The 21,041-nt window shown below is 40.9% G+C and overlaps 1 protein-coding gene across 1 annotated transcript; it reads right to left on the reverse strand.

The window, feature by feature from the left end:
• Positions 1–1,731: 1,731 nt before the first annotated feature.
• On the reverse strand, positions 1,732–13,452 carry TIPRL (TOR signaling pathway regulator). Its single transcript, XM_070749989.1, has 7 exons — positions 13,166–13,452; positions 10,278–10,457; positions 7,930–8,029; positions 7,696–7,827; positions 5,988–6,083; positions 4,820–4,882; positions 1,732–3,823 (listed from the first exon to the last, which is right to left on the reverse strand). Exons 1-7 carry the CDS (start codon positions 13,264–13,266, stop codon positions 3,689–3,691), a joined length of 807 nt encoding a protein of 268 aa, XP_070606090.1. The 5' UTR covers positions 13,267–13,452; the 3' UTR covers positions 1,732–3,688.
• Positions 13,453–21,041: the final 7,589 nt, after the last annotated feature.

The following is a 21,041-nucleotide window of genomic DNA, read 5'->3' on the forward strand; positions in this document are numbered from 1 at the left end:
GTTCAGATGGGTGGACTTCAACTCCCAGCATGCCAACAGGTGAATTGTAAGTGCCCGGAGACTGCACGCATCTTAACGTTTGCTGAGGTTGAGAAATACAGTACTGTACTGGTTTGTCTAATGCAGAGGTCTTCAAACCTGGCAACTTTAAGACTTGTGGAATTCAACTCCCAGAATTCCTCAGCCAGCCATGTGATTAAGTTTGGAGACTCCTAATTTAAAGCAGCAGCATTTGTTTTTCTGGGAGTTGAAGTCCACAAGTCTTAAAGTTGCTAAGTTTGGGGACCCCCACCTTAGAGAATCATAAGCCAGCTGTTACATAAATTTGTTGGAAATAATGTGCAGTGATGATGTTCATCCATTGTGTTTGAAGAGGACCTTGACATCTAATGGGTTGTGGGCTGTACACGATGTGCGCACAGGTGTTCTGCCACACATGTTGGGCAGGCATATGTGGGCATCATTATCGCAGCATTTGCAGTTCTGGCTTTGCGGAGTGCTCACTTCTCCTATGTTCTTCTGTGCTCAGATGTCTGGCAGTCTTAGTGGATCAGCATGTGCCATGTTGGTTGATCTTTCCCAGGAAGTGGTGTCAATATCGAGGGACTTGAAGGAGGCGAAGAAATAACAGGACCATTTCAAGCTATTTAGCTCTCATTAGCTAGCCATACCCTTCTGGGAATATTTCTGTCGGTAAACATAAATTTAACACAAAAATAGTTTATCGCAAAAGCGATTGCCTGCGGAAGCTCCTGGATTGAGGCTAAAAGGTGAAAGCAGAAGCAGTATGCTCCATCCCGTAACTGGGTAGACCAGGTTGCCCTGATAGACCGGTCCTACTGGCAAAATACTCATTGCTTTCAATGTTCAAATGCAACTGTGTAGCTGAAATCCCATTCAGTCCCTTCAACACCCATGTTTTTGAATCAATGTTACTAATGTGAATTTTCATCCTGATGTAAACAGTTCTAGCATAATTATATATTCATTACTTGTACATAGGAGAAACAAGAATGGTGGTTTTCCATACCTAGTGTAACCTACCTTGACATATTGTATAATTTCGTATGAATAACTACTTGAATATTGTAGAACTAGGTGAGCTATAATTAAGCAAGAGTTCTCCAGAGGATATTAAACTCAATTCTCCTCTAGGCAGCAGGGTGAAATGGACAAACCAGGAAATGTAATACCATTCTGGAATTAAGGCACAGATTGGCAATAGTGTATGGCTTTCCCCATCACTGACACTTCACCAACCTGTCTAAGCTTGTTGAGAATAGCCAGTGAGCAAAATAATATTGATCATCACCCTTAGAAATTAATGAATTAAGAGTTTCTTCTGCATGGGCAGCCAAGGAAGCAAGTCAACTAAAGATCAACTCCACTATAACAGAATTTTTTTTCTTCCATTTCATTCTGTCCAATTCTCAGAGACTGCCTGGACATGTCAGATTTCTTGGTAGTTTTTCAAAAATGGTTTACCATTGCTTCCTTCCTTCCTAGCATGGACAGAAAGTGACAGCTCAAGGTCACCCAGCTGGCTTTGGGCTGAACATGGGACTAGAATTCATGTCTCCCAGTTTCTAGTTTGATGCTTTAACCATTACAACAAACTGGTTCTCTGTTACAGACATTACATGCCAACAAATCTGAAGAAAATAAAATTGAAGAAAATAATATCTTTAAGTTTAAAAAAAGCCTTTCTTATTGTAATATCTAAAACAAATGTGAGATGCTAAATGCAACTTTATTTTGTGACTGAACACAAACCCATTACATGTTTCTGACTAAACAATATAAGCCTTTTTCATGCTGACAAGAGTATGTACAAGTGCTATTGAAACGAAGGGGTGTACAATATAGCTTTAATTAATTTCAAAGTTGGAAATATTGATGGTATATTGTACTTTTTGAAGGTATGAATTTGGTTAATTTCACAAAGAAATGTTTACAAGAACAAATCCCACAGGAGGTTTCACTATTGTTAAATGTCAAGTAGAACATGCACGACACAGGAATAAGGATCCAATTTTCTCTTCCTCTCTAGTCTGAATTTAACAGTTATATGCAACTATTTGTTGTAGGATGAATAAATAAAATTTAGATTCTTGAATTTTTTAAAAATATGACTAATTTTATATTAGTCTTGTTTCTTCTTCTACTTTATCCCTATCACTTTTGTAGTCTATCAGTTCTATTTATTATGCAGTGTAAACAATTAAAGCTTTCCCAAGATATAGGATTGATGTATTTTTCTTAATAAATTCTGAAGTCCTAATTAGACAAACTTACTTTTTTCAAAGCAAACCAAATCCCTGCCTGGATGAATTCTTACCTATGCGTGTATGTTAAAATAGTGAACATCTAATGTTGTTTCAGATAAGGCTTAATATGGTTTAGAAAACTAGAAGCTAACCTACATCTTTACTTTTAATACACTGCATAAGACCCAGTACAATCTGTTCCTAATACAATGGACACTGAATTAGACTGCCTTATTTTAGTACTTCTGAAAAGGTTAGTTATTTGGCTTTTTCAAGTTAAAAAATTGAAACATAGAATAAAAAGGGACAAAATAAGCACTCTTGATTTGAAACTCTTATCGTCTATAATATATAAAAACAAACCTAAAATTTATTATCCTGTTATTACAAAAATCTCAAATATTATTTTTCCTCTTGCCAAAAATAGCATGGTGGATATACCAAAATGTAAGAACTGAAATTGAGTTTTAGAAATAAACTAATGAAATAACTTCTCTACAACAGTTCAGTTTATCTTCTATAAGAAATATATGAATGGTGCAGTTTGGTAACTATTTTATAAATATATGTGCAATCATTTTTATACAAAATACTGATAACTTAAAGTATGCATGTCTGTCATAGTTTCAATAGCCCAATACTAATGTACTTTATATTCTATTACAAATATTATAAGAATTTAATTTCTGTTAACAATCTAATGAATATAAACTTGCTATATTTTTAAAAGGAAGTAACTTCAGGCTGAGAAGGAGCATTAACAATTTCAATCTGTGATACCAATTAACATCTAATTTATGACAAAATGTTAGGAATCAGGCAAAAATGGATCCTACTGTTATCTGTACTTAGTCAACTCATTATGTAACTTGTTTGTTTTACAATTTGTGAAAGATTTAGCTTTGTTTAGAAGGTAACAAAGCTCATATCTGATAAGACGGGCAGCAAGCAAATGAGGATTGCCATTCAATATACATTAAATTTAATGAACTGATCAAGCATCAATGATCCTCAACAAAGTAATCAAATTTAACCTAGAGAAGAAACATAATTATTCTCTTTCACACTATATGAAATACAAGCCCTTTTATAACAAAAGACTATGTTAAACAACATCCTTAAAAGTTACTGCGGTTATGAAGGACTCTTTGTTTGCTTTGATTTTTGAACATCTATGCAGCCTTTCCTGAAATGTTGCACACTTTAATATAATTGATCCTGATTTGGTGACTAACTCTCCAATATCAGGAACTTTCTTATTAGATCAGAGCACATTCAAAACAGAGACACAAGTTAGCTTCACCCACCCAAGGCTACAGACATTTTAGCCAGGCTTCCTCTTTATCCAGCATCTTCAGTGCTAAGGGCCAAGAAGATAAAAACAGGATCTGTATCAAGTTCATCAGATTATGCCGATCTCATTAAGTGCCTTCTGATGTAGCTGCAGATTCATGGCATAAATTCTCAGGAAATTCCAGTTTCTCGCAAATATTTTCTTTGACAGGCAAATACTGGGCAATCTCATTAGGATCCGTGAACAGCATTGGGGGAATGTGCTTGAAATAGGAGAGATATCAATATTTAGAGAACAAAAGAGAAAGTATATCTAAATATAAATGAAAATTAACATAACATGAACATGTTTGGAAAATATTATTCTAACTACAAATTTCTGTTTTCCAGTTTCCTCTTCTTCTACTCTGAAAATGACAGTGCAATGAAATTACTTTACTTATTTATATGATCTCCCAACTTGCATTTACAACTCTGAATACCACCGTACTACATAACAAATTATTATACTAGAGACGGTGGTGTGCTAGAAATGGAATTTCTGGAATTTTGTGATTGAAAGCAGAAATGCTTTCTACGGAGAGGGTCGGCATACAAATCTAAATAATAATAATAATAATAATAATAATAATAATAATAATAATAATAATAATAATAATAATAATAATAAAAAATAAAATCATATGAATTGTAAGAACTTGTTTACCAAATCTATTTCCATGTTATATAATTTTAGAGGCTCAGATGTGTATCTGAGATTAAATAATTGAATAATTATAATAGGAAATGAATTTTAATCTTTTGAATAAGTAGAACTTTTTGTCATTAAAAATATGGTTAAGTAGTTAACAGGAATATCTGACTTTAATGCCGGAAGCCTTACTAGCCCTGCACACCCAAAAACACTTGAGTGATCACAAGAATGAGGAGCTACTACCCATGTTTCCCTGAAAATAAGACTCGGTCTTATCTTATTTTTTTTGGTACTCCAAAATAAGCACTAAGGTTTATTTTGGGGGGATGTCTTATTTTTTTTCCATGTACAGGAGGCCCACTTTTTCTGCTTGCTCGCAGCCACAACGGGGCAGGAGACTGTGCGGCGTGCCAGTTACTACACAAAAGTGAACAAACTAGAAAAGGAAAGGTTGAATTGTTAAAGACATACAAATGGATCCACTGAGTAATCCCAATAGAATATAACTAGATGTTTTAAAATATCAGGTAGAATATATATTTGTATTCTTCCAAAATATTAATACCTTTAGATTTGATATTTTGCTTTCCCTAGAGGTATATTCCCGCAATATGTATGATTTGGTGGCCTATTAAAAAGAAAGCAGATAAAAGGTATCTTCATAACTTTGAAACATATAGAAACAAATATGTACATATAGTTTCACATAAAACAAAACTTCTATAGTACAAAAGTAATCTATTGCAACACTAACACAGAATTCTGGTCTGATATCCAATAAAGATGCTGTAAATCTAGTATTATTTACAGATACTACGGTAATAAGCCAATTACATTCATGCTGGAAATGCTGGATATAACATACCCTGTTTCCCCGATAGTAAGACACCCCCGATTGTAAGACGTATCGGGGGTTTCAGGGGGGTCGGCTAATATAAGCCGTACCCCGAAAGTAAAACATATGTCTTACTTTCGGGGAAACACGGGGGTATTGCCGCCTCCCTCTCATCTAGCTGCGCGCCGCCTCCTGCCCACGTCCGCACCGTCCCCCTCTCCATACGTCGCCGCGCCGTCCCCTGCACTTGTCACTGCCGCCTCTGCAAATTTACTCGGGCACGTCCCTACTCCAAAGAAACCTCCCCCCCCCTGCCCGTCACAGAAGGTAAAATGCATATACACTAAAAAAACACATTTTACACAGTTTTTTTAGCTGTCAGTGCCCCTTTAACAATATAAGACATACCCCGAAAGTAAGACATAGTGGGGCTTTTGGGGATAAAAAGAAAGTAAGACACTGTCTTACTTTCGGGGAAACACGGTAATACATGTGAATCCACATGCCATCTTAAATCTGGTAACATCCATAGCTATATGCCAAATATTTGTATTTTAAAATTACTGTTCTATACAGTGCTGATGGAATGAACACAGTAATACAACAATTGTACTACAGATAGTATATAAATTAAAAAAAACTTAATAGCTGAATATCTCATTCCTAAAATTTTTAGGTCTACTCAACCCAAAAAAGGCAGAAAGATCTTTGGGATTTTTAGAAGTCTATTCAACTAGTCGTACAAAGAAACAGCTAACAAAGCTGCAACTATCATATTTCTAAAATTAGAGACAATTGCATACGCATATTAGCAAACAAAATGTCACTTTTATACATCAATGTATATCCTGGTTTTTTATGACTTTTCAACCAAACGTTCACATTAAGATTTTCTTACCTCATGATAAACTCTTGTATCATTCATCCTAATAAGAACTCCATCAACTCGCAAGAAAAACCTCGACAGGACAAAAAAACTGGAAGGCATTACTCTCTGTCAAACATAGCAAGAATAATTTGCATTTGCAAACATTTAAAACGGATTAACAGGTAATTAAAAACATGGTAAATGTCTTAAAAGCCTTCATTTGTCAATAATACTATCCTTCCAAATACACAATGCACAAATACATTATCAGGAAAATCAGTAAGCTAATCAGTTTGCATTTTTATAAATCTGGGGAAATGTCAGTAATGAAGACATTATTTTTACAGGTAGTCTTCAACTTACAGCAGTTTGTTTATTGACCGCTCATTTACAATGGCACTGAAGGAAGTGAATTATGACAATTTTTCACTCTTATGACTATTGCGGCATCCTGGTGACCACGTGATTTATATTTGATGCTTGACAACTGGTTCACTGTTATGACAGGGTCATTTGATCCCCTTTTGCAAACTTCTGACATACAGTATATACAGACAGTATATAAATTTTTTAAAAACTTAATAGCTGAATAGTATTTCATTCTTAAAATTTTTAGGTCTACTCAACCTAAAAAAGGCAGAAAGATCTTTGGGATTTTTAGAAGTCTATTCAACTAGTTGTACAAAGAAACAGCTAACAAAGCTGCAACTATATTTCTAAAATTAGAGACACTTAAGAATAGAATAGAATAGAATAGAATAGAATTTTTATTGGCCAAGTGTGATTGGACACACAAGGAATTTGTCTTGGTGCATATGCTCTCAGCGTACATAAAATAAAATATACATTTGTCAAGAATCATGTGGTATAACACTTAATGATTGTCATAGGGGTCAAATAAGCAATGGAGAAGCAATATTAATAAAAATCTTAACCGTGTTACTAATTTAACAACTGCAATGGTTCACTTAAGAGTGGCAAGAGAAGTCATAAAATTGGACAAAGCTCACTTAACAATTTCTCACCTAGCAACATAAGCTTTTGGATCAATTGTTGTTGTAATTCAGAGGTGTCAAACTCAAGACCCAGATGCATCGTGCACTGGCTACACTCACCAGTTTTAGCAAAGAGGGGGAAAGTTGTAATACGTCACATGTCAACTTATCGTCACAAGTTTGCCACCCCTATTGTAAGTCAAGGACTACCTATAGTGTATATTAAAATCTTGCTCTTCTACAAGGAAACATTCTTACAAAAGAAATGTTAACAAATTTTAAAACTCCTACACTCATTCCAAATAAAAAGCCTTACAAAATAAAATGTAACCCGATAACCGTGTGTATGTGTTTTTTGTAACATTTTAAAATCAATGTATTGCATTTTTGCAATGATTTGTTTATATCCTCATTATATATATAAATTAATTAATTATTTAATTATATAACTCTAACTAAGTAAAAGCTTATTTGAAATTTAAACAACAAAACATCTAAAAGAAACAAATTTAAGGGATATTACCATGTTCCCCTAAAAATAAGATCCTGTATATTATTTTGAATCCTGAAATAAACGCTTGGCCTTATTGCCAGGCACACAAAAGCCCAATTGGGCTTATTATCAGGGGATGTCTTATTTGGGGGAAAATAGAGTACCAATAGATTTGCAATTTTCTCAGTTCTGTATTTTTCTGCATTTCATACAATTATGGAAGAAGCATGAAAAAGATTACTGGACTTACAATTTTGACACTCAGACTTGAAACCCCATGATCATGAAGTTCATCTTCAAACAAGAGCACTTCTTCAAAAAACATTATTTGTTCCCTGGCTTTTAATTTCTCTGTATCTATATGTTCTGTTGTGGAAGAAACCTAGAAGAACACAGCAGAAATTAAGTGTTCTTTCTTATATAATTGATTCCCCAATTGTTCAACAAATTCATTCTTGCAAATAGTTGGCCATCACAATCATACTTTTAACTTTAGTGTTTCACCGAGGAGAGTTCCTTTATAGTCTGTTGTGTAAGTCCAATCATATGGTTTAACAACTTCCTTTGTATGTTCGGGCTCAGACCTACAGGAAAAGAAAAATATAGCATATCAGGACCAGGCGAAAAGCATACCAGGGCCAGGCAAAAAGTATTTTTATACATCTATTTTACAAAATACATCAATGATGATTCTATAAATCAATATGAATCTAAAAAAACTGCTAGATTTAATGTGCTAAAAGAGAAAATGTGGTAAGGCATTACAGTAGTTTTTTAAAAATACTATTAAAAAATTTTATTTTGTAAAATGTAGCCCCCTTCACATCTTCCTGCTTTTATGCTTATACTTATAATCGTGCATTTTGAACTTGAAGTAAATGTCAATTACCTAGAACTGTGATGGCAAACCTATGGCCCCAAGCCTTTGACAGGGAGGGAGAGAAATCCCAGCCTGCATCCGCCATAGAAATGTCAGTGTAGAGGACAGCCACCACCAAGCATGACGGGGTGTGGGTGGCAGAAACAGCGGGTTGGTTGCACGATGCTGGCAGGAGGAAGAGGAGCAGCGGCGGCAGACTGTTCGCACTGGCAAAGTTTGGTGCAGCAGGACTTCCCATGCCCATAGAGGGGCATGTGCAGATGGCACATGTGCAGGGATGTACACATGCATAATGCAGGGTGCATGGAGGAGAGCATACGTGCATGTGCAGGTGGGGAACCCACTGTAATTGAGGTGCTGGCATGTGCGCACGCTGTCACGCTTGCTCACATACGCTTTTGGCAAGTGACTAGAATAAGGTTCGCCATCACTGACCTAGACGTTAGATGCATAGGATCAGATGGTAGTTGTTCAAAATGAAGCAAAATATTGGATATTATTATCATAAGCCGCTCTCTGTCCTTCGGGATTGGGTGGCATAGATGTCGAATGAATGAGTGAGTGAGTGAGTGAGTGAGTGAGTGAGTGAGTGAGTGAGTGAGTGAATATTTCATCAGGATTCTTATTCTGACAATCTGATATATTTGAACAATTATTTCTGTACAAGACCATATGTGCTTCAGAGTTAACGGATTAACCATAATTTCAAAAAAATTAAAGGTAAAGATTAAATATTATTTTTAAAAAGTACAAGTGTGATTCATAACATAGGAAAAACAGAAAGGCTAAACTATCAAGATCACATATCAATTGAACAATATAAATATAGATTGTTTGCATTAAGGAACTGCAACCCTTCAGAATGGATTGCCAAAAATGCTTCAGAGTACACTAGTGCACAAGTAGCAACTACCTACCACACTTCAATCTAATATCTTATAAGGGTTACATGTCTTATCTGCTTCAACGAGATGGGATGGGATAAAATAAAATACATAAGAATTTGCTTTAAAAGAATTTCAGACAAGTATAAAATCTTAGGAATCAGATCTGAAGCATTACACAGCTTTCAAAATCATTTCTTAGGGCCCATCAAACTATACTATTTTAAAAACCCACAAATAAATATGCTACCGTGTTTCCCCGATAGTAAGACCCCCCCCCCGATTGTAAGACATATGGGGGGTTTCAGGGGGGTCGGCTAATGTAAGCCATACCCCGAAAGTAAGACATATGTCTTACTTTCGGGGAAACACGGTACTAAAAGCGAGGGAGGCGTCCGCTACTCCCGCCGCCGCCTTTGCTCTCCCCGCCGCGCCTGGGGCTGCCTGCCTGCCTGCTGCCATAGCCGGGCTGGGGGCATCCTCGGCGTTGGGCAGCAGCGGGAGGAGCCGCAGCCTCCGGAGCCGGCCAGCCGGGCGCTCCCAGGACGCACATCGCGGACCGGCCCCGCCGCGGCGCAGGAGGGATGGAGGCCGGGCCCGACGGGCAGCCGCGCCTGCCGCACAACGCCACCTAACACCACCCGCCCGGAGGAGAAGAGGCCTCGCCCGGGCCGAAGCCGCCTTTGCTCTCCCCGCCGCGCCTGGGGCTGCCTGCCTGCCTGCTGCCGTAGCCTGGCTGGGCGCGGGGCATCCTCGGCGTTGGGCAGCAGCGGGAGGAGCCGCAGCCTCCGGAGCCGGCCAGCCGGGCGCCCCCAGGACGCGCATCGCGGACCGGCCCCGCCGCGGCGCAGGAGGGATGGAGGCCAGGCCCGACGGGAAGCCGCGCCTGCCGCACAACGCCGCCCGCCCGGAGGAGAAGAGGCCTCGCCCGGGCCGGAAGCCCGAAGACGAGCCGGCCCCGGTGCCCGGGACAATATAACACATACCCCCAAAGTAAGACACAGTGGGGCTTTTGGGGGTAAAAAGATAGTAAGACACTGCCTTACTATCGGGGAAACACGGTATTACCTGCTTTCTTGCCACTCTTCTGCACAAGCAACTTTAACCATTCCTTGGGCGTTATTTACGCATTTTAAAGCATCAGTTGCATTGAACTCTATGCCAAAGAGCAGTTCATGCTGAATTCTTAGGATATTGTCACCAAACATCATTTCTGGAACACATGGCATGTGCAGTTCTTCAGCTAACCTACACAGAAACAAAATTAGATTATTTTGGAGTTGATTTTATAATTTAATTTTATAATTTAAATAAAGATATATATTTTACCATACAATACTTTAGTATACATTTATTACATATTTGAAATTACCAGTTGGACCACTTCTTTCTTTTCTATCCCAAATCCTAGACAGTTGCGAGTCAATTTTATGGATGATGGAAGGTAAGAATGTTGTGTATATAGAAGGTAATTCTAATAACAAATATGAAATCAGAACAACAATCTAATACAGTTTGTCAAATACAAGCCAATCACAGCTTAACAGGAAACACACAAAAACATACATGCAAAGTTATTCATATATTTGGAGCACTCCTTAGAAAGTATTGTTATATAGAGTGAAAAGCACAGTACAGTGGTACCTCTACCTAAGAACGCCTCTACTTAAGAACTTTTCTAGATAAGAACCGGGTGTTCAAGATTTTTTAGCCTCTTCTTAAGAAACATTTTCTACTTAAGAACCCAAGGAAATTTGAGAGCTGCACAAAGGCCCAGCCAGTTTCCTGCCATTCCCCCTGGGTTTCTCTCTCTGGTGCAGTGTATGGTGCAGTGTATAGGAGGCAGCCTTGCACCGGGTATATAGGAGGCGCGTGCTCCTCCTCGCCGCCTCAGAGCCCCGTTTTTGCTTTTTTTAAAGGCTTAAAGTTTTGGATTTTTTTAAAATTCCCCTCACCTCACTTCCTTTGGCAGCGACTGTCTTCCTCTTCTTCCTCCTCCTCCTCCTCCTCCCATCCAAATTCCGTGCTTTTATTTCTTTCCTAATGGGTTTGCACTATTTGCTTTTACATTGATTCCTATGGGAAAAATTGCTTCCATTTACAAAGTTTTCTACTTAAGAACCTGGTCACGGAACAAATTAAATTCTTAAGTAGAGGTACCATTGTACTTATTTTCTCTTACACGTTTGACAAACTAAATAAATAAAAATAAACAAACAAATAAACAAAATAACTGTAGGCATGAATCCAAGGCTGCCTGCAGAATATTTCTGTTCAGCCTTCAAGAGACTCTTTTCCATTTCCTCCCTATTTGTGATTGCTGATCAAAGCATTTTCTGTGTCCACAGGGGGTACTCAAAGCTAGGTTCTCTCTCCATTTGTACATGGATTATGCTATTTTGGCATTTGTATATTGAAAATAGATTGATATGGGAATATCACTAAGAGAAACAGTGATTTTATAGGGTTTTCTAAAAAAAACAGCTTAATTTTTTAAAAAATGAATAAGGGGAAAAAAGCAACATCTTGGGAAAGGTAATTTATGAAACCAAAAGGTTCCTGACAAATCCCCTGCATTCTGCCTATAGCTCTCTAAGGGTAGTCGACCTCATATTTGGGAAGCTCCTGCTTTAACAACTAAACTATTCTGCAGCTATGACTACAAACCTGGACTGCATAATTCCAAAGTTCAGCACCTTTAATTGACAGCACAGATCCAAAAAAAACCTGTGATTCTCTGTTGCCATTTAACAATGGCCCATGTTTTTGAAGCCCAGATATGGAAGGTACCAGATACCATCTGATCTGTTGATCTACAAAATCTACATACATTATACGCCTCAGGGCCTTTAAGCACCAAAGACTGAGCCAAGCCACTACAGGTAAGTCCTCAGCTTAACAACCACAACTGAGACCAAAATGTATGTCACGAAGCAAGAAACTGATAGAGTTTTGCCCCGTTTTACAACTTTTATTGCCACAGGAGTTAGGTGAAAGACTGCAGTTATTAAATTGGTCACAGGATTGTTAAGTGAATCTGGTTTTCCATTGTGACATTGCTTGTCAGAAGGTTGCAAAACATGATCCAGGCAGTAGTGGGTTGCTACTGGTGGAGTAGCATACTGTGCACCGATAGCGGCCGCCAGACTGCACAAATTGCGCAGGACTGCTCCGGTGGCAGTCCTATGGGCAGTGCTATCTTTTTTTTAATCTTTTGCTTCGTGCACATGCGCATAAGCAAAACTTCACAAGGGGAGGCACACAAACATGAGATTTTGGCTATTTTTTACTTCTGCGCATGCATGAAAATAAAAATTGCCAAAATCTCGCACGCGTGTGCATCCCCTCGTGAGATTTTAGTGCATTTTTGCTTCCTGCATATGCACAGAAGGAAAAATATGCTGGGGAGTGTGCACATATAGCACATGTGTGCAACATGACTGAAGCTCTGTGCGCAGCGTGCTGGTAGTGGCGGTAGAAGCAATCCACCCCTGGACCCAGGGACCCTGCCACCTTCATAAATGCAAGTCGGTAGGCAAGCATAATAAATGCGAGTCAGTAGGCAAGTATTTTGATCACGCATCTATGGGAACGCTCCAACGGTCGTAAGTGTGAAAAATGGTCGTAAGTCACAATTTTGGACGGTCTTACAACAGTAGGAACCAACGACGGTTGTACTAAGCCAGGGGTAGGCAAAGTTGGTTCTTCTATGACTTGTGGACTTCAACTCCCAGATTTCCTGAGCCAATCATGCTAGCACAGGAATTCTGGGAGTTGAAATCCACATGGCATAGAAGAGCCAACTTTGCCTATCCCCGTACTAGGTTAAAAGCAGCGAGCGGCTTTCTTGTGACGTTTGCCGACCAGGCAAGCGCTCAGCCCACCGTCCTTTGGAGCCCCCTCCCCAGCAGCGATCGTTCCCACTGGGGCCCTCCAATAATCCCGCTCAATCGCACCTCTCGGCATCGGCCGACTTGATGATGTGGGTCCGAGCGGCCGTTAGTTTCCACGGCCCGAAGGCAAAGTCGCGGCGGCTGCTTTTGAAGACAGGCATCATAATGGCGGCGTCAGTCCCGAGCCGGCCACCATAGAGACGGGGAATCTTCCTTCGGCAAATGACAAGAAGAAACCCCAAGACAAGAACCTTGGCAAACAAACGACCTCGAGCTTCACACTTTGCAGGAGCAGTCAGCCGAACGCGGCTGCCGTCAAGCACGGCACTTCCGCTTCCGGAGATTTTCGTGCCTCCGTCTGAAATGAAAATGCCTTCAGAAATCTCGTCTTCCGGTTCCTGGTCTCCATATATGGCGGGGGGCCCTCCAAACTTGGCAACTTTAAGACTTGTGGACTTCAACTCCCAGAATTCTCCAGCCAGCTATGGTATGCTGGAAGGAGAATTCGGGAAGTTGAAGTCTACTAGTCTTAAAGTTGCCAAGTTTGAAGACCTCTGCCGTGGCTGATGCTTTTCAGGAGCGAAGCACGTGTTTAAAAGTTTACTCAAAACAAGTCGTCTTTTTTTCTCCCCTATTGTACTTGTTGCAGGGCATTGAAATAATTAATGTTTTCCTCGGCAAAAATCATTGCAAGCAAATGCTTGTAAAAATATATGCAAGAAAAGAGCAATTACCGTAAATTATTTCTCCAGCAAGGCATACACGTTTTCTTTCAGATATTGTAAGAGGAAAGCCGTGCTGGTCTCTGGTTATCAAAACCCAGAAAGAAGGAAGGAAGGAAGGAAGGAAGGAAGGAAGGAAGGAAGGAAGGAGAAAGAGAAACAATTAAAACTTCAAAAAGAGGAAAATTCAGAAATGATAGGGAACCAAACTCTGCGTTATCTATTTTTTTAAAGTAATTTTTATTAAATTGTTTTAAAAGGTATAGTCAAAAAAGTATATACATTGATATATTTACAATACAGTATTTGCAAAACACAAAGAAGAAACTGCGTTATCTAGTGTTGAAATCAGAGTGCAATCTGTATGCATACCTACCATTAAAATTGGCTTTAATGATAAAGCCTAGATAAATACTAGATAATAAGTCTAAATAATAAAAAAAGTGGAAAAACATAATCTTCTCAACTTTCTTGCATCAAGCTAGCCACTCCTGACTTAGAAACAATACTGTAGAATAGCAGGAATTCACTCGGGATAGTCCTGTTCCATGTAAATAATTGGAAAAATTGCACATATTTTATTTTTGTCCTTTATGAAGGATGGACGTGTATCTTTTATATCTTTCATTTTAGGTAAAAATGAACATGAACATTAAATTGAACATTAAAATTACATTGATTATTAAATAGTAATTTAGTAAACTAAATTGTTTAAACTAAATTACAATTTAATTTGGGGAACAATAAAGGTTATGTAATCAATTTGGTACTTAAGGAGTAAAATTTGTTTTAAGACAGGAGACAAAACACTGAGAATACACTTTGTAGTACAGTGATCCCTCGAGTTTCGCGATCTCGATTATTGCGAAACGCTATATCGCGATTTTTCAACCCGGAAGTAAACAACACCATCTGCGCATGTGCGCCATTTTTTTTTCCTATGGCCACGCATGCGTAGATGGTGGAGTTTGCTTCCCCCTGGCCAGATCAGCTGCTGGGTGGCTTCCCTGGGTCTTCCCCCTCTTGCCGGGGTTTCCCCTTTGCGTGGGCGGCGGGGAAACCCCAGCGTTGCTTCCCAGCTGAGTGGCGCGAGCAACGGCGTGGGCGGGCGAAAGGCGGGCGCGCGGACATTGGCACACGAGCGGTGTGGCGGCCGGACAAACGGCGGCCGCTCCTGGCGGCAGCACGAGCAACACGAACGGCATGGCGGCCGAACAAACGCACGAGCAACGCAAGCGGCGTGGCGGCCGGACGAATGGCGGCCGCGCCTGGCGGCAGCACGATCAACACGAACGGCGTGGCGGCCGAACAAACTCACGAGCAACGCAAGCGGCGTGGCGGCCGGACTAATGGCTGCCGCGCCTGCCGGCAGCACGAGCAACACGAACGGCGTGGCGGCCGAACAAACTCACGAGCAACGCAAGCGGCGTGGCGGCCGGACGAATGGCGGCCGCGCCTGCCGGCAGCACGAGCAACACGAACGGCGTGGCGGCCGAACAAACTCACGAGCAACGCAAGCGGCGTGGCGGCCGGACAAATGGCGGCCGCGCCTGCCGGCAGCACGAGCAACACGAACGGCGTGGCGGCCGAACAAACTCACGAGCAACGCAAGCGGCGTGGCGGCCGGACGAATGGCGGCCGCGCCTGCCGGCAGCACGAGCAACACGAACGGCGTGGCGGCCGAACAAACTCACGAGCAACGCAAGCGGCGTGGCGGCCGGACGAATGGCGGCCGCGCCTGCCGGCAGCACGAGCAACACAAACGGCGTGGCGGCCGAACAAACTCACGAGCAACGCAAGCGGCGTGGCGGCCGGACGAATGGCGGCCGCGCCTGCCGGCAGCACGAGCAACACGAATTGTATTGCTAGAAAGGATGGAAAGAGAGAAACTTCCATCTTCCGGAAAGGAACCCGAGCGCAGAGTGTGGTGCAGAAAGGCGCTCTGGCCTCTTCCAAGGATCGAAGCATCAGCTGGAAGCTAAGGTGAGGGCAGGTCGGAGGAGAATCCGTTTGTCCGGCCGCCACGCCGCTTGCGTTGCTCGTGAGTTTGTTCGGCCGCCACGCCGTTCGTGTTGCTCGTGCTGCCGGCAGGCGCGGCCGCCATTCGTCCGGCCGCCACGCCGCTTGCGTTGCTCGTGAGTTTGTTCGGCCGCCACGCCGCTTGCGTTGCTCGTGAGTTTGTTCGGCCGCCACGCCGCTTGCGTTGCTCGTGCGTTTGTTCGGCCGCCATGCTGTTCGTGTTGTTCGTGCTGCCGCCAGGCGCGGCCGCCATTTGTCCGGCTGCCACGCCGCTTGCGTTGCTCGTGCGTTTGTTCGGCCGCCACGCTGTTTGTGTTGTTCGTGCTGCCGCCAGGCGCGGCCGCCATTTGTCCGGCCGCCACGCCGCTCGTGCGCCCCTTGTCCGCGCGCCCGCCCTTCGCCCACCCATGCCGTTGCTCGCGCCACTCAGCTGGGAAGCGGCGTTGCTCGCGCCAGCAGCGGCGGCACGAGCGGCGCGGCGGCCGGACAAGCGGCGGGCAGGCGGGTCCTCAGCTGTTGGGCGGGGGTCTTCCCAAGTGCGGAAGTAAAAAACACCATCTGCACATGCGCGAGGGCACGCATGCGCAGATGGTGTTTTTACTTCCGCACCACTATATCGCGAAAAATCGAGTATCGCGAGGGGTCTTGGAACGTAACCCTCGTGATACTCGAGGGATCACTGTATACAAGTTCAGTTACTGAGAATTTCTGGATTTTGCTAGGTTAGAATATTTACAATGTTACCTAATACTAGGAATTGTTCAGCAACATCTGGAAATCCACTTTTTCTTTGCATTAGGATCGTATCATTATATCAGTTATTTTTTTAATACTAATAATTTTAAACTTGGCTCTTTTATTGTTACAGAGAGAATACAGTAGATAATTGAGCAGTTGCTGCTTTTTCTTTTTTCACTATAACTTGTAGACTAAGCAGACTACCTTACTTTTCTGAGTCAGTAAGAAGTGGCTTCTAAGACTAACACTACAAATTCATACAAAACTTGGATTTAGTTTGCTAAATTTGTCTGTACACTCAATTCCACCCTTCAATTATGTTCAATACATTTAAAAAGCTCATTAGAAAACATGTTATATGGTATTTTATACTTACTGTCATATATATTGCTTTATAACTAAATTGTGGCTTCCTATTCTTAATGAGCCACTACTGGCAGAGTCTGTTTTCTTGAAATGCAACATATTTGCCATCATGGATGGCATGGGTGTTACTTTGGGTGTAAAGTAACACAAAAAACTTGGCTTAAAAATGTTCATAGTAGGAGTAAATTGCCATACATATGTTAACTTAAATTTTTACATTACAATGGAATGTGAATGTACAATGTTTTCTGTTTCTTGAGTAAATGTATTGTGGATATATGCCATTGTGGACCTTAGATATTGAATTACAACATCTATCCCAGTGCAATTCTATGGCAGAGAGGAGTGAGAGAGAGCTTCTCTTGGGCCCAGTCTTGGAGCTTCCTGTTCCTGTGTAAGAAATGTATTTTGATTGATTGTCATCAGTGAAGGGCTACCAAAAATTTTACTACCACACTGTGGGCGTGGCTTATGCAGGACGCCCTGCATTTTCTTTCAACTTATTTCAGTGCGAATTGGGTGCTCTGGGGTGGAGCTCCATTTTCGCTTCCCTACTGCGTTTCCCCCCAACCCGGTCTGGGCAGTAGCCCACCCCTGGTTGTCAGAGTCCCTTGGGGCCATGCAGGGGTAACTTTGTAGTGTCTTGCATTCCAAGCTTGGTTGAATCTTGCTGGGTGATGTAATCTCCCCTGGTGCCATCTGGTGAGTTCTGTTGCTTGATGGGTAGAGGGTTAATCCTATCATGTCCTGACAGCCATGTCTTTTGTGTTGTAGATCAGGTGGCCCAGCCTTTCTGGGGCTATTAGCAAAGGTGGGGGGGCTGCTTTCCAATAGCATGTTTCTTCTTTTCTCATTCCAGGAGCTATAATATTCTGTCTTTTTAATATTTCCTAGAATATTTCATTTTTCTAGGAGAGAGGTATATGCTAACTTCCTAGAAGAGCATGTGCATTATCTCAGCAATGATACAATAATATAAATAATTGGCCCTGAGATTTATTGAAAGATGCATTACTATTCTTGTTCTACGTGTGGAAGATTTTAATAGGAACCAGAACTTAGGGTTATGTGCAGTGGTGGGATTCAAAAAAATTTATTACTTACTTCTGTGGGCATGGCTTGGAGGGGATGGCGTGGCTTGGTGGACGTGGCAGGGGAGGATACTGTAAAATCTCCATTCCCTCCCCACTCCGGGGAAAGGTTACTGCAAAGTCCCTCCAATCCCCTCAATTGGGACTTGGGAGGCAGAGAATAAATGGGGGTAGAGCCAGTCAGAGATGGTATTTACCAGTTCTCCAAATTACTCAAAATTTCTGCTACCAGTTCTCCAGAACTGGTCAGAACCTGCTGAATCCCACTTTTGGTTATGCGGAACCTACAATTTGTGGAAATTTCAGAGGGCTGCTGTTGCTTTGTATAATCAAACTTTTCCATTGACTTTATCAATTGCCAGGTCTAGTCTGTAAGAAATATGTCCAAAAAAAGTTGCCATAAGCCATCCTGACCCAGTTTTAATGAAAACAGCAAGAAAGTTGACATATTTTATAGCCTAAACCAGTGATAGCGAACCTTTTTCGGTTCATGTGCCAAAAGGGTGTGTGTGTGTCTGTGTGTGTGTTAGGATGCACGCACATGCCCGCATGCACTCTGCCCCCATGCATGTGAGCACCCACATACACACTGCCTCTGGGCATGCAGGCAATCCCCCGTCCCCATGCACACAGGCCTCACTGAAGCCTGGGACAGTGAAAAAATGGCCGAATGGGAAAACCGGAAGTTCAGAAAAACAGACTTCCGGCTTGCCCATTAGGCCATTTTTCACACTCTGGAAAATTCAGGAAAACTTCCTGAAGCCCCATAATGTTAAAAACAGCACAACGGGCAAACTGGAAGTCCGTTTTCTACACTCTGGGGTTTCAGGGAAGCTTCCCTGAAGCCTCGGGGGGGGGGGGGTGAAACAGCCTTTCCTGAGGCCGAAAATCAGCTGGCCAGCACACACATGCACACTAGAGCTGACATAGGGCAACGCCTCGCATGCCCTCCAATACGTCTCTGCATGCCACCTGTGGCATGCGTGCCATAGGTTCGCCATCACAGGCCTAAACAGTAGGCCATCTTTTGCAATCTTGTTCTTTTCATTAATTATTTTGTTTTGTGCAGATAAGTTAAACATATTTTCTTTGTAGCGCTTTAGACTGTACAATGTGCCCAAGACCGTTTTGTCACAAAGCAATGAAAAGACTTTACAAGTGAGAGCACCTATAATTTCTTATTAGATCAAAACTTAAGAGAGAAAAGTAGCAAATTTGTTTAGATTGGCATGCAGTTCTAACATCTTTATGTATAGCATTGGCTAATAATTACTTTTTAAATTTTTTAAAGGCTGATGCTCACCTAGAGATGGATGATAAATAGTTTGACTCAAGTCTGATTGCTTCCATTGTACTATGACGTGGTTCACTTGATCATATTCTGCTAAATAAATTGCAGTCAGTAGGCTCAAATAATGTAGAAAAACAGTAATTATTTATAAACTTCTGATTTATGTCTGCTTATATGACCGTATATGATTGATTGCTATGTTCTGTGAAATTTTACTTGAAATAAAATTTACAAATTGTACATCACATTTTAACATAATGCAATACAGTACTGTAATTTCCTGGTAAGTTACAATCTCTCTCCACTTAAAGCACATTTTACCGATTTCCATTTTGAACATGTAGTATTACAGTGTGAAACAAACAGATTTATTACTAACTTGAAGCCGGATGTATCCAAATTAGCCAATACAGATATAAACCGTTGTATTTTTTTAAAACTTTATTTAAATTTTCCAATATAATAAAAAGAAAAAATATACACATATGCAGATTATAGCCCATTTCTGAATCAATATGCAACAATTTCAAATTTGATTAGTTACTTTCATCAGTAAAAACATAAAATAAATTTAACTTATTAAACTTAAGTATTTGTTTATTTCATCGAATTATTATCCATCTGTTATTATCAAAATATGTTTTGATCTCTCGTCATCTCTTTGAATTATTCTCTTCTCAATCCAGTTGTACCATTTATCTCAAAGTTTATTTTTTTCATCTGCTTTTGTGCCTTTGATGTCTCTTGTCATCTTGTCCATCTCCGCGCACAAATAGATTTTTTTCCTATTATTTGCTTTTCTGACGGGATTTCTTGACTTTTCCAATTTTGAGCATATGTAATTCTTGTGATTATGTGTGTCATTAGATGAAGTGTTTGCTTAGGATATCTTGTCCCAAATTCCTAACAAAAAAAGCTTTCGGAGAAAAACCGTTATATAAACAGTTGTAAGAATGGTTGCACTCATGATTTATATCAACAATATTCCTTTATTTAAAATGTGATTTTTAAAAAAAATCTGAGAAACTTTCTTTTATATTAGACCTGGGCAAGATGCGGCCTGAGGGTCGGATGCGGCCTGCCCGCTGTTTGTGACCGGCCCGCGGAGGTCGGTCCAACTTTTCTAGATAAGAACCGCGTGTTCAGGATATAATATATAATTATATAATATAATAATAGGTGAGGTGAGGTGATGTAATGTAATATATAATTATAATTTATAATTATAATATAAATAACTCAGTTCTACCCAATAATATACAGTAGAACTGAGTTAATTATATTAGTCCGGCCTTCTAAAACCATCCCAATTTCTCATGTGGCCCTATGGCAAAATTAATTGCCCACCCCTGCTTTATACTGAATTTGCTTGCTATAGGAGTTGTCTGCTATAGAAACAAACCATCTCTTCATTTTTTGTTTTGCTTTTGTGCAAGTGATACTTCAGCTGAGGAAAGAAAAATGATATACAGTACTGTACAGTAAAACAGAGGGCAGCATGAAAGGTTTTTTTTCGCAGGGTGAAGACATGGAATGTTTGATGGGCCGGGCTAACTAACATAATTTACTTAGTTTTGGTGGAGAACATTTGCCTTTGTAAATTTCATGCCACTAAGCTCAGCTTTTCCCCTCATAAAAGACAGCTTCTCACTGTAATGGACTTACACAAAAAGCGGGGGCCAAGTTAACTACGATGGAAACATGAAGTGGGG

This window comes from Erythrolamprus reginae, chromosome 4, assembly GCF_031021105.1.
Source record: "Erythrolamprus reginae isolate rEryReg1 chromosome 4, rEryReg1.hap1, whole genome shotgun sequence".
NCBI lineage: Eukaryota > Metazoa > Chordata > Lepidosauria > Squamata > Dipsadidae > Erythrolamprus > Erythrolamprus reginae.